The 13,874-nt window shown below is 44.7% G+C and overlaps 1 protein-coding gene across 1 annotated transcript in view; it reads right to left on the reverse strand.

The window, feature by feature from the left end:
• Positions 1-288: 288 nt before the first annotated feature.
• KPNA6 (karyopherin subunit alpha 6) overlaps positions 289-13,874 on the reverse strand; it is a 53,900-nt gene continuing 40,314 nt past the window's right edge. The window contains exons 6-14 of the mRNA XM_041766727.1: positions 13,098-13,229; positions 11,803-11,891; positions 10,615-10,714; positions 10,131-10,294; positions 9,869-9,947; positions 8,116-8,241; positions 7,686-7,813; positions 6,068-6,246; positions 289-5,495 (exon numbers count right to left, since the gene is read on the reverse strand). Of these exons, the coding sequence (XP_041622661.1) occupies positions 5,308-5,495; positions 6,068-6,246; positions 7,686-7,813; positions 8,116-8,241; positions 9,869-9,947; positions 10,131-10,294; positions 10,615-10,714; positions 11,803-11,891; positions 13,098-13,229 (1,185 nt within the window). The 3' untranslated portion in view covers positions 289-5,307. The remainder of the gene's footprint in view (positions 5,496-6,067; positions 6,247-7,685; positions 7,814-8,115; positions 8,242-9,868; positions 9,948-10,130; positions 10,295-10,614; positions 10,715-11,802; positions 11,892-13,097; positions 13,230-13,874) is intronic.

Consider the following 13,874-nt stretch of genomic DNA (forward strand, 5'->3'; position numbering starts at 1 on the left):
TCCTAATTCCACTGTTAGGCCACATGTTTAAACACCCTTTCCTGGGATCCTTGGGTGGCGCAGCGGTTTGGCGCCTGCCTTTGGCCCAGGGCGTGATCCTGGAGACCCGGGATCGAATCCCACGTTGGGGTCCCGGTGCATGGAGCTGCTTCTCCCTCTGCCTATGTTTCTGCCCCTCTCTCTGTCTCTGTGTGACTATCATAAATGAATGAAAATTAAAAAAAAAAAAAAAAAAAAAAACCCTTTCCTCACCAAAAAACTCAGTTTAGGATGATTCCAAGAAGACGATTTAGAACTTTGCAACAGGTTTTTATTTTTGCTTTATATCTAGTACAGTGTTTGAAACCTAAAGAAATACATTTTCTCTTCAAATTTGGATGTGTATATAAATATCATTTGTCTGGACTCAGCACACTCAATGCCACGGTTTCTTGGCCTATGTCTGCTCTGAAATCAAGCTTTGTCTGTCTACCCAGGGGCCCTGAGAACATGGAAAGCAGCCAGAGTTTATAGTTCTTAGAAAACTAAAAGCAAATGAATTTGGAAAGAATAAACCAATGAGGAAAACATTTCGATTCACCTTTCTAGGGTCTTTAGCCGGGAACCCAAGCTGTTTTTGAAGGACATCATCTGTCCTAGGTGGCTGGGACCTCATACCCGACCCCCATCCTTCCTTTGCTCTTTAGTGGTTCAGTCAAAGGCAGTTCTCATAGAAGTTAGTTAAGAAAGATAATACCTAACTCCACAGCCTGAAGGTTCTGGTAGAGGTGGACTCTTTAATGACATCATGAGTCAAGAGGTTCCCAGCCAGTCTCAGGATCTGAGCTTTGACTTCCTTCACCAGCCCCACGGCACAGCAGTTTTCTCTCCCCAAACCCAGGAGCTGAAAATTTAACCTACACAGGGTAGCAGGGCTAACATTAGGAAAGGGGTTCAGGTATGTGCTAACATGGGCATCAGCAGTCAGACTGGCCCAAAAATGGCGAGGTAGGCCCAAATCCACTGGAGACCTTTATGAAATACTACATAAACCTTTTTCCTGGGTGTTCTGGGACCAAAATTTAATGTTGCCTCCCACACCCAGTTTTGGTTCTGCACATACCCCAGGCCCGATGCAAAATGCCCTCTCAGAGGAAAAACAGCTTTAGTTCAGACTTGATTGGTATTGACTTCAAATTCTTCCCTTGTCATGGTCTTAAAGTGGGAGTGGGGCTAGGGGGTAGACAGTGGGTTGACTGAATCATTTATGAAGGCCTTGGCCAAAGAGCAGCTAGTGCCTACCACTTGGATCCCCGCAGGGCCAAATTCTCAGCTTGTTGGCTTAACAAAAGAATTCAAAAGTTAAGACACAAAAAATACTGGACAAGATTGGTCTAAAATGTGCAATCCTAAACGGCTGTGGAAGAAACCTACTCTGAGCAATTTCTCAGTCTCACACTCGCTCACTTCTAGGACAGTCTTACTGGGAAGACGTTGCTACTAGCTATGAGCACTTCCTGTGGTTCAACATACTGAGCCTCACACCTTTCCTCAGCCTGCCAGGGAGGCCTCTAGCCAGCCCACTCTCTACAGCTCCCTCCTTCAACTGAAAATCCGGAATCTGGGCTCACAGATGAATTTACTGAGGAATCCAAAATGATGGATACCAAGCTGAGTGAGCCTCGGGGAAGAGGAGGGAAGTAGTGTTAGGTGTTTATCTCCTTTCCTTCTACTTTGCTAGAAACAAGTGGCTCTAGGGTGTAGAGGGAAACAGGTAGACATGAGAACATGGAAATCCAGTTCATTCTGCTAGACAGTTTTCATTTTAAACTAGTGTGACTTGAGAGAAATAGAAAGTGTGCCTGAGAGCTTTTTGCTCTTCTTTGACCAAGTACAGTAGCAGCTATAATCTGTGCAGTTTAGCTCCAAAAAAATAGGGCTCTTGGAAAGTGGCTTCCAGGGCAAAGAGTAGAAGGAGTAGATATAAGGGTTCTAGGTAAGGGGAGAAGGAAACAGCAAGGGTCCCCAAAAGCTGAGGTCATCAATGCCTGCTCCTCAGAAGGTCATTTGTATGCACTGACCCAAATAACCAGGCTGGCCAGCTCCAAATGGAACCCATGTGGGTTCTACCAGAAGCTTGTACTCAATACCAAGGCCAGGCAGTCACCTGGGGATAGCTCAGAATTGAGGGCAGACTATGAAGACCAGAGACTTTATTAATATGAGAAGATGTTGGCAGCAGGGGATGGTGGTGGGGTGGTGGGGGTGTTTAACTATGGGGGCTGGTGATAAAGAAGTGCTGGCACTGTTCAGTCTTTGAACCCTTTAGCTAAGAAAAGGGCTCCTTATCCCCTAATCCACACCTAGATACTCCACCTCCAGCAGAGATCTTAAAATAGATATACCAGCCATGTGCCAACATATGAAGATTCCAAAAACATGTCTTTTCAGGCTACTCCCTACAACAGGCTGTGGAGCCCCTTCATCCCTACAACATCCATTCAGAAATCTCCCAGAAGCAGCCTTTGACCTCATCGAAGCCAGGGTCTGAAGTCCAGATGGGGGCTGCCCACTAAGACTGGTTGTCAAGGCTGGGCTACAGAAATGTTTTGTTTTCCAAGAGGACCAAAGGAGAGGAGACAATGAAGATGATGTTATTGCCCCTGTGGGCTTGGAAGAACCTCACCTGCTGACAGAAAGGGGGAGTGCAAGAATATAATGGGAAAATATGGTCTGAGGAAGACAGCAACAAAGGAAAGCTCCTAGAGGCCACTTTATCTGATGAGAAATCTGTCCTTATGTTGCACCCTGGGAGACTTCAGCCTTTGGAGTCCTTGGAGAAAACTGGCTCTAAGCAGCAGTGAGACAATTAAAAAAAAAAAAAAAAAAAAAAAGTCTTCCATCTGGTATAGGCTCCAGATCTGAAGTGCAAGATTTTAGAGGAGTTGCTGGGAACAGAAAGGTGTGTATGTCTCACAATAAAAATCTGGCCCCACTGACAGGGACTCAACTATTGCTTGAGATGTACAAAATAGGTCCTACTAAAGTGCTTTGCCCTTTGGATAAGGACAAGGGGGTGGGGCAGGTGGCTCTTCTTTGAACTGTAGGGGGAAAGTTTTGTAATGGAACCAGTGGGCCAAGTGATAGAGGTCCTGCCCTTTGCCTATTTGTGGGTTGGTAGTCATCATTCCTAAGCTGAAGAACAGCATCTGACTTACTAGGTTACAGCACTGGTGTAATACTTCAGGGATAACCACAAGCCCCAAACCACCTTCCTCAGCAAATGATTCTGGAGTTGGATCTCAATACTACAAGAGGGCAGAGTCAAGACCAATGACCAATGAGCACCTGAACTTTAGATCTAGAAGCAGAGGGGTAGGGATTTAACCTGAGCCAGAAGGGATATGCAGGAACAGGAGCAAGAGTAGCACTGCCTCTGGGGAAGGGAAACTACAGCTTAGGGCAGGCACCTGACTGACCACAGGGGGAAAGCAGGGGCAGAGCAGATTGTGCCCACAGCTCCGCAGTTGGTCTACACTTAGCCAGCAGCTTTCTCCACCCCTCTTCCTAACAACTGGACTTTATATTATATAATCCATTGAAGCATAGGCAAGCCACTGAGGCATCGCACTAGCTTTACTCAAAGAGAAAAGGCATTAGAATTATAACTGTCACAAGGAAGAGAAAAACCCAAACCAGACCCAAGGATCACAAACAAGAAAGATACCAATAACTCTCACAAAAGTCCTGAGGCTGCTAAGTTACTATGATAATTGGAGAGGCAGCCATAGGTGATACCTTATGTTGACAGGCCCTTTGAGACTTAATCTGAGAAGGCAGACTGCTTTCTGGGTTTCCTGATATAAGCAGGATGCTTAGCAATAAGGACTAGAATGGTAGACTTCACTGGGCCCTGGGGCCATCCTTGCTCCCTTTAGGTATGGGGACAATCAGACCAGGCTGACCTGCTACATAAGGGTTCCAGAGCTAAGGGTTGGTCCCAGGTGGTGGCCCAGAACCTAAGCAGAGAGGAAAGAACCAAGCTCAGGCTCCCTGAGCGAAGGAGTTTCCCCATCTCTTTTTGGTCTTCCTCACAGTATCCTACTTACAGAAATTACAGACAGTTCTTCCTCTTGAGACCAATTAAGATTGACCTACCTAATATATAGAATATAAAAAAATACAGAACTTTTTGACATTCTCTCCTTTGGAAGTAAAATATACATGATCCAACTATGGAAGAGGAAGAGGAAGAAGAAAGGCCAAACGCAGGGATCCCTGGCTATCCCAATAAATGACACTCTCACTCCACCTCCTCTACAACTTATGGGTCACCAGAGCAAGGACTTTCTCCTCAGGAGAGAGGAAGGATTACAGCCCCCTGTCTCATGCTTAGGAGAAAATACAGCTACCTCAGAGGTTCATTCAACTCTGAGGGGAATTTTCAAGTAAACAAATGAAGTTGGGTCGCACCATTGGAAGGTGGGTAGGAAACATGGGATCAGTAGCGACACATGGGAAGCCCCATCTGAAGGCCTATGCTCCTCCCCTCCACTCCCACTGGTGTACTTGCCCCTGGAGGGAAGGAGATCTCCCAAATTAAAGAGGTCTGGGAAGGGGTTAGAGGGAGGAAGGGGCCTTTGTCTCATGGTGACCCCCACCCCCAGCCTCTAGTCCCAGACCATGCTGGCAGCTGGGATTCCTAAAACCAGGAACTCATAGCTCTTGGAAAGAGCAATCTTAATACAAGAAAAATGTGCAAAAGAAAAAAAATTAAATAACTCAATCCAAGCATACAAGATTAATATTCTGTCAGAGCAAGAACACTTTGTTTTGAATTTCTCCCCACCCCTCGCCCCCCACCTCTGGAATATTCCATCTGCTCAAGTACCCAAGATAAGAGTTACACAGATCAGGGCAGAGAACTGGGAAGGATGAAGGAAGATAAAAGGGAAGGAAGTCACCACTAAAGAAAAAAAATAAAAATAAAAATAAAAAAGGTGCAAAATTGATTACCTCAGTCCTCCTTTGTCTACCCCTGGGCTCCTGGGTTAAAGACACATGTGCAGCCAAAATATAGTGTGAGGAAGAAAAACCCAACACGTCCCCTTCTTGTCACAAAACCCCAATGTGAGCCTCAGATGGTTCTGTCTGTCCAGAGGGTGCTCCCTCCAGGGAAGGGGGCGGAGCAGGTCAAGAGCACAGTTTCCAGGGCAGCAGAGGCGTGTGGTGGCTGATGATGGGGGGGCTGGCTTCCCGCCCACCAGAGGGCTGCTTTTCCGCTGGTTGGTGGTGCTTCCCATCCCCTCCCCTCCCCGGAGGCAGACATTATAGCTGGAAGCCCTCCATGGGGGCCTCAGGCTGCTGGAAGATGAACTGCTGTTGTGTCTCATCCACTTGGGGAGCCAGGCTGCTATCATCATCTTCTACACCAAAGTAGTGCTCAATGAGGTCGAAGGCCTTCTGGTAGATTTCCTGATTCTCATGGCTCTGGAGAAACTCAATTTTATCCAAGCCTATGGTGGCAAGAAGGAAGGAGGGACAAGAGTAAACTGTGATTGTTCTTCTCTGGAGCCATGAAACATTTATCTATTTTTCCTTACCCGAGGTATGTTGATGTTTATCAATCTAAGTAATATGATCAGATCTCTCTTTGATCCGAAAGAGGAGAGAAATCTTTTCCTAAAACTACATAACCCCAAAGGGAAAAGACCAAAATGTCAGTTATAAATCAGAAGTTGTAGTCCTGGTTCTGCTTTTTAACTATTGTGTGGCCTGGGCAAATCATTAGCTTTGAAGCTCTCAGAGATGAGTGATGAGCAATCTTACTGGAATTTGTGAGAATCTGAGCTAAAAACACCTTCCAGTACCTGATTCTCTCACCAATTCTGGAGCTCTATTTTTGCATCTGTGCCATGCCTACTTACTGGGCAGATCCTATCAAAAAGAGAAGTGATCTACTGCTCCTTGGAGGGAGAAGGAAATGGTTTTAAAACCTTGTTCAATGATGACCCACCAAAAATCCCAGGGTCCTGACCTAGAACCTCTCTACTTAAGACTGAGGTGAGGCTGGGGACAGGGCACATACCATAGGCTTCCTCGATGAGGCCACAGTAGGGGTTGACCCCTGACCCACTGCGCTTGCCCTCTTGTTCTCCAAGCCGAAGGATGTTCTCTAACCCATTGAGAGCCACCTGCACAATCTTTGAATCCATCACAGTCAGCAAGTCGCACAGGGGTTTGATGCAGCCAAGTGAGACCAGGTACCTAGGGGCAGAGACCAGATGAGTTCTAAGTTAATGCAGGGCAAGAGAGGTGCTAAGTAAGTGCTGTAGGGCCTACGGGTTTCCCTCATACATGTCAATACTCTCAGCAACCTCACTTGCTGAGCCTTCATAACCACCCATCCTTTAACTCAGTCTCTCCAACCTTCCAATGCTCTGGGTCTAGTTCATTTCCATGGGGAAGGCTGCCATAGATTCCTCCACGTTGTCTCTATTGTCCCCTTGCTGTAATGTTACCACTCTGAACACTTCACTTCCCTGCTTAAAATGTTCAGTCCAAGCTCTACAGGCATGACAAAAGAGACCTTCTACAATCATGTTCTTATCCTCCTTTTTAGTGTCACCTCCCATCATTCTCTTCCAAGGACACTACATTCCAGTCAAACATGTAAACATCTCTAGGTTCTGATTCTTGTACCTTTAAAGTTTCTTTTTTTAAAAGATTTATTTTGGGGAGAGTACAGGGGGAGACAGCATGAGCAGGGGATGGTCAGAGGGAGAAGCAGACTCCCCACTAAGCAGAGAGCTCAATATGGGGCTCAATCCCAGGACCCCTAAGCCAGAGTCAGAGGCTTAACCAACTGAGCCACCTAGGTGCTCAATGCTTTCTCCTGTCCAAAAGGCTTTTATAACCCTGTATTCTTCAAAGCTTAACTCAATGGCTATCCCTTTTCTCCTAAGGCTTTAAAGATGAAGGTATTCCCCCCCGCAAAAAAAATAAAGATAAAGATATTCCTACTCCTCTTCCTGGGCTACAAACTGAGGGCAAAACACTCATCCAGTTCCCATCACTCCTACTCAAGCTGATGATAGAAACTAAAGTCAAAGAGCATATACACACATAAAATGGCTTTCTACTTGCTTCTCCTAAGTGTCACTCCCAAAAATCATTTCCCAAAGAAGTTGCTGTGAATGAGCCACAGCATGGTTCTCCTTTATTTGTACGAATAATTGAGAATTACATAGACTTAAATTCTCTGGAGGGTAGAAAGTATAGGAGAAATGGGTGTCTGTCCTAGGTTTCTATTCTTTAGGAAGAGATACATGCTCTAGAGGAATCTCTTTCAGATTCCAGTGCCAATCTAGCGGCTTACCAGTTAAACCTGGTGCTGCTGGACTGGGGCAGGCCTATCCAGAAAAAGCAGTTTATTTTTTATTTATTAATTTTTTTTAAAGATTTTATTTCTTAATTCATGAGAGACAGAGACAGAGACAGAGAGAGGCAGAGACACAGGCAGAGAGAGAAGCAGGCTCCCTGTGGGAGCCTGATGTGGGACTCCAGGATCACGTCCTGTGCCAAAGGTAGATACTCAACTGCTGAGCCACCCAGGCATCCCGGGAAAAGCCATTTAGCAGTCACCGCAGACCATGAACCAAGGAGAGTATATGTATCACTCAAGACAGTGAAAAATGAAAGGATACCTGATTTGCTCAGGGGTTCCTCCTGATGTGGCATTGGTGATGGCCCAGGCTGCCTCTTTCCTTGTACGGAACTCAGCTTTCTGAAGGATTTCGATCAATACAGGGAAGATATTTGCGTCTATGACAGCCTGAGAGAGGTTGGGGGTGGGGAGTGCACAGAGAAAGTCACTTTAAGAGTAAGCACATCTAGCCCGCAAAATCACCTAAGATTCAGACACCCTCTTCCTGAGGTCCTTCGTTCTTCCCATAGAAGTAAGAGGCTACAGAGGAACCTGACTTCTTACAAAGAGTCTTTAACAGCACACGTTGACCCCAATTTCTAAAGGGAAAACAAAATCTTTCTTCTAGAAGCAAAAATCCCACCACCTTTCATGTTCCCATGCCTTTCTACCTGCTCCTGCCCTGCCCCCTTCCTTCCTGCTTGTTCTACCTGTATTTGAGCCCTGTTGCCAGCAGTGATATTTGAAATGGTCCAGCAAGCTTCCTTCCGGATTGACTCCTTGGGGCTGCTCAGCAAGTGGAGGAGGCAAGGGAGGGCTGAACAGTTAAGAATGACCTAGAAAACCAAAGCATAGGGAACAAAAGAAAAATCTCGTAAATAGGACTTAAAATATATGCAGCAAATCCTGTATCTGTTAAGAATATCCAGAATATGTAAAGAACTCTTCAAACGAAACAACAAAAAATTAACAAAACTAATTTTAAAAATGGTCAAAGGCTTATACAGACATTGCTGCAAAGCAGAAATACAGAGGGCCAATAAATATACAAAAACCCCCCGCCAAACATCACTAATCATTAGGGATATGCAAATCAAAACTGCAATAAGGGGGTGCCTGGCTGGCTTAGTTGGTAGAATATCTGACTCTTGATCACAGGATTGAGCCCCATGTTGCATGTGGAGCCTACTTAAGCAAAACAAAACTAAGACAAACTGTAATAAGATACCATTTCAGACTTATTAGGATGGCTATTAAGAAAAAACTCAGATAATACAAGTTTTGGTAAGGATGTGGAAAAACTGGAACCTAGTACATTGCTGGTGGGATGTAAAATGGTGTAGTCACCATACAAAACAGTCCACTAGTGGTCTCTCAAAATCTTAAACATAAAATCAGCATATGATCCATTTCTCAGTGTGTACCTAAAGAACTGAAAGCAGGGACTCAGATACTTGTACACCACTGTTCAACGTACGTAGCCTTATTCGTAATAGCCAAAAGGTGAAAACAACCCAAGTATCTACCAACAGACAAATGGATAAACAGAATGTGACATATGCCTACAATGGACTACTATTCAATCATTGAAAGGAATGAAGGCATTTCACATGCCTTCATTCACATATGAAGGAACCATGAAGACATTATGCTAATTGTAATTAGCTGACACAAAAGAACAACTTATATATAGTTCCACTTATATGAGGGACCTACAGCAACTGACTCCTAAGAGATAAAAAGCGTTGTGATGGCTCCCAGGGACTAAGATACAAGGGAGGAGAAACGAGTTATTTAATGGGCACAGAGAATCAGTTTGGGCTGATGAAACATTGTGGGGATGGGCGGTGATAACAATTAAGCAATAATGTGAATGGACTAAATGCCACTAAAATGACTGATAAAAGCAGTACACTGTTATAAAAATTCACACATACATACAAATTCACACAATGACCTAGGAAATGACTGTGGGTATGAATGAGATCACTCACCTGTTAGAAATTTGTCAAGAATCCCACAGAATTAAGCCAACTATTCACGACCAAAAGAATACTCTGATCTCTAGACTTTGAACAAAGGAACCCTTTCTTACTATGCCCTCCTTGGAGGTCTTATTAACATGAGGTAGTGTCTGTAGGATTCTAAGGGTGAAGGAAGTAAGAGTATGGTTTCCACAGCTTTCAGTGTCTCAAGGGGACCATGACTCAAAAACTTAAGAATTAAGTCCCAGATAGTCAGTTTATTCCATTTAGTTTTCCTTCAAAAGCACGCGATGGACAAGGATTTACTTCCAACTTATAGAAGAAATGAAGGCAACGAAGTTGCCCATGATCATACAGAAAGTGGCAAAGTTTGAATTTTTCACTCAAGCCCATGCTTTGTTTCAGGGACCATGCTGCCCCCAACAGGACCAAACCCTTGGTAGGGAAGGCTTTTGCCCACAAACAACTCCCTCCTTACCTGGGTTTGAATGTCATCCCCAGTGACGATGTTACCCACTGCTCTCAGGGCAGGAGAGGCCACTTTGTAATCATTGTGCCTACAGAGGAGGGAGATCTGATCAGCACAGGGCCAGCACATAGTTTTTCAGCCTTGCCAACCACCAAGGCCAGCAGCACTCGCATGGCTCCAGACCTTTGCATAGAGCAGCAGATTGCTTACTGCATTCTTTAAGTGGGAGGTTGGAGAAGCTTTAGGGAATCTTTCTAACCAGACCACTCACATTAGAAGCTCTACCAATCTTCGGCAGACTCCAGAGTCTATGACTGCTTGGATCTTTTCGTTGGGGCCATCAGACAGGTAAGAAAGGGCCCAGCAAGCATCTGCCAGCAAGTCTGAGTCACTGCTGAAGAGTAGGCGAGACAGCACAGGCAAACAAGGGGAGACCTGTTGGAAGCAGAGTGAGAGGGACTCATGAGGGCATGGGGCTAACATCAGCTCTCCCACTAATCCTAACACTGCTGTCCCCTCCTCTACAAGTAATTCTAAGCCCTAGAGATTTCTGCTACATTACCATCAGGACTATCTTTTTCACTTTGCTATCCAAAGCATACAAGATCACCTACTTCACTGACAATTGCCTCTTTCAATTTCCCATGGATTGAAACCCTAAGGGGTTCCCCCCAAAGACTTGAAAATTCCCTATCAAAATGCTTGCATATGAAGGAAACTGCTTTCATTCAGAAACTGGTCAGAAGCTCTCTTACCTTTGCAAACTCTGGGGGTGGGTTCTTTCCTCTGCAGAGGTTTGATAGAGCCCAGACTGCATTCCGTGTCATTGTCAGTCTTGTGGACTTAGTAAGGAGTCTGAAGGAAACAGCAAAGCCAGACAGATCCTGAGCAATGATGACCTTGGCATGGGGCTGTCACCTATGAACCCCAGGAGCAAATCCAATAAGACCCCTAAGACTCTGGCAGCCTCACTGTGTTTTTCTACCCATAGACCTAAGTAAACTAAGCTTGTTTGGGCCAAGAGGCCAATCTATACCTTCACAGAGGATTAGAACCAGCTGTGGCTAGTTAGGACCATAGCTTGTAAGGACAAAAAGCAAGCTGGAAGTTGAGTAAGACTGCAAACCTTTTTAAGATAGGGCATATTGTGCTCCTAAATGGCCACAAGTTTTAAACGATAGTATACTGTTCTCTTTGGAAATCAATGCTGAATATCTAGTGTAAGGGCTTTAGCTATGCAATAAGCAATGACTTTCTGTGAAAGGCCCAAGAAAGAGTTATAGTGGTAGTCTCTGAAGAACAGCTCATCCCTGGGCAGCCCCGGTGGCGCAGCGGTTTAGCGCCGCCTGCAGCCCGGGGTGTGATCCTGGAGACCCGGGATCGAGTCCCACATTGGGCTTCCTGCATGGAGCCTGCTTCTCCCTCTGCCTGTGTCTCTGCCTCTCTCTCTCTCTCTCTGAATGAATAAATAAATAAATCTTTAAAAAAAAAAAAAAAAAGAGCAGCTCATCCCATCTATTGTTTAGATACTCTATTTGAAGGGTATGGGAGTGAGGGATTGGAGAAGGATCCCTATGTCCTTTCATGGTGTCTTTAATTTGTGGTTTGCAACGAGCTCTCCAATGTACCTAGGCATAAAATAGCAAATTAATGCATCCGTAGAGAAAGTTGCATTTTTCTATATGGGTTAGTCTTGCCTCTCTCTCCTGGCTCAACAACGAGGCAAGTAAGTATGACCAACATGAGAATCTACTGTGCAATGAAGAAAGGAAACAGAAGCTCCTTCTTGGCACAGACCAGTGGCACAATCTTCTTACTCTCAAAAAGAAATACTTTTAGTGTTTCTTGCATTTACTTAACATCTTAAGGTAAGCTGCCCCCAAAGGATCTGCCACATCGCTGCCTTATAGATGCCCCAGGTATAGATGATCATAATTACTCACGTTAACAAAGGATTAAGGATGGAACAGTTCAAGACGTAATCTCGGCAAACGGAGCTGTCTCCAGCTATGTTTCCCAGTGCCCAGACTGCCTGAAAAGGGGATGATGGAACTGTCATGCAGAGACAAATGGCTTCTGTCCATATTTTATACAAGAGTGAGGACACACCAATAACTTAGACAAAACCCATATCGAGGCCTGAGACATCCTGAACAGGATCAGGTCCTCTCTTTGCTGACGTCCTTACTGAGCTTGCTCTATGAGGGTCTTTCCTTGGAGAATTTCTGATTTAGTGGGAAAGACAGGCTGACATCCGGACTGTAGCCAAAGAAGCCAAACCAAGACCTCCCTATGCCTACTTCCCAGAAAAAAGAGAAAGTGAGAAGTTGCATTCCTGCAGCCTCACAGGATCTATCCTATATGTAGTAAGTGAGGAAAAAAAAAATTCTAGGTGCCACGTTCTACATTCTATCCAATTGGTAAAAATCCACTGGAAGAAATTAAGTTGTCATAATCGCCGTGATATCTAGGTACTGATAAATGGGTACTATCATGTTTTTGGTTTTTTTCACCCCAATACCACCTCTGATGCAAAATATGTGGAGTTTTTTTCTACACCGCCAATCAATTCTCCAACACCATTTGTATGTCCAACAATCCAACTCAATTCTGACACTCTTAGACTTAGTGGAGACCCTACAGGTTAAGGGCTCAGGCCCATAAGACTGTCTCCACTTCAGACACCAGTTGCAAAAAAAAAAAAAAAAAAAAAAAAAGACACCAGTTGCAATTCTCAGGTGTTGCCATGCTTCTGACCAACTGGCTATAAATTCAAAAGTTCCCATAATTCCCTTCTTAGGTTCAGTAATTCACTAGAATGATTCACAGAACTCAGGGAAAAACTGCTTACATTTACTAGCTTACTCTAATGGATACAGCTCAGAAGAGCTAAATGGAAGAGATGCATAGGGCAAGGTATGGGGTGAGCAGTCAGGGCGGTATGGAACTTCCATCCCCTCTCTAGGGCACCATACCAATGTGTTCACCAACCCAGAATTTCTCTGCAGGCTGGGGTAGAGGCATTGGTAGAGCTGGGAGTTCTGATAACTACCCTCCTCATGTTGAGGCTGCCTAGGGGTCCCACTCAATCATCTCATTAATCATCTCATAAAAAACACACTCTTCACTCAGAAAATTCCAAGGTTTTTAGTAGTTTTTAGGAACTGGGTACAAAAACCAAACTTTTTAAAATTATAATATAGGTACCATCAGGAATTAAGCCAAATTTGAGCATTACCTGTTCCTGTACATCCTCAAAGTCCGAGTTAAGCAGCTCTATAAAAATGGGGACTGCCCCTGCTTCAATGACAATCTTGGTCTGCTGAGAGGTTCCAGAGGCAATGTTCGTTAGAGCCCAGGCAGCTTCAAACTGCAAGTGAGATCAGACCGCTATTGAGAGATCATTCCAGAGTGGCCATGTCTGTCAGCTGGTTGAGAGCCGTAAGCCTCTTGCCCCTGACCAAAAAACTAAAATATGAGCCTTTTCCTCTTCCCCCTTATTTTTATCTTAAGTAGCCTCCATATCCAGCGTGGAGCCTAATGCAGGGCTTGAACTTACGACTCTGAGATCAAGACCTGAGTTGAGACAGAGTTGGATTCTCAAATGACTGAGCCACCACCCAGGAACTACTTCCTCTTACTTTTTAAATGGCAAAAAGCAGGGGCACCTGGCTGGTTTCAGTCAGTGGAGCATGCAACTCTTGATCTTGGGGTGGTGAGTAATCACTACACTCAAGTGATTACTTACAAATAAAAATCTTTATTTAAAAACAATTTTTTAAAAAAAGGGATGCCTGGGATGCTCAGTGGTTAAGCACCTGCCTTTGCCCCAGGATGTGATCCTGGAGTCCCGGCATCAGGTCCCACATCAGGCTCCCGGCATGGAACCTGCTTCTCCCTTTGCCTGTGTTTCTGCCTCTCTCTCCGTGTGTCTCTCATGAATAAATAAAATATTTAAATAAATAAAATAAAAAGGGACGCCTGGGTGGCTCAGTGACTGAGCATCTGCCTTCAG

This window comes from Vulpes lagopus, chromosome 8 (assembly GCF_018345385.1).
Source record: "Vulpes lagopus strain Blue_001 chromosome 8, ASM1834538v1, whole genome shotgun sequence".
Lineage (NCBI taxonomy): Eukaryota > Metazoa > Chordata > Mammalia > Carnivora > Canidae > Vulpes > Vulpes lagopus.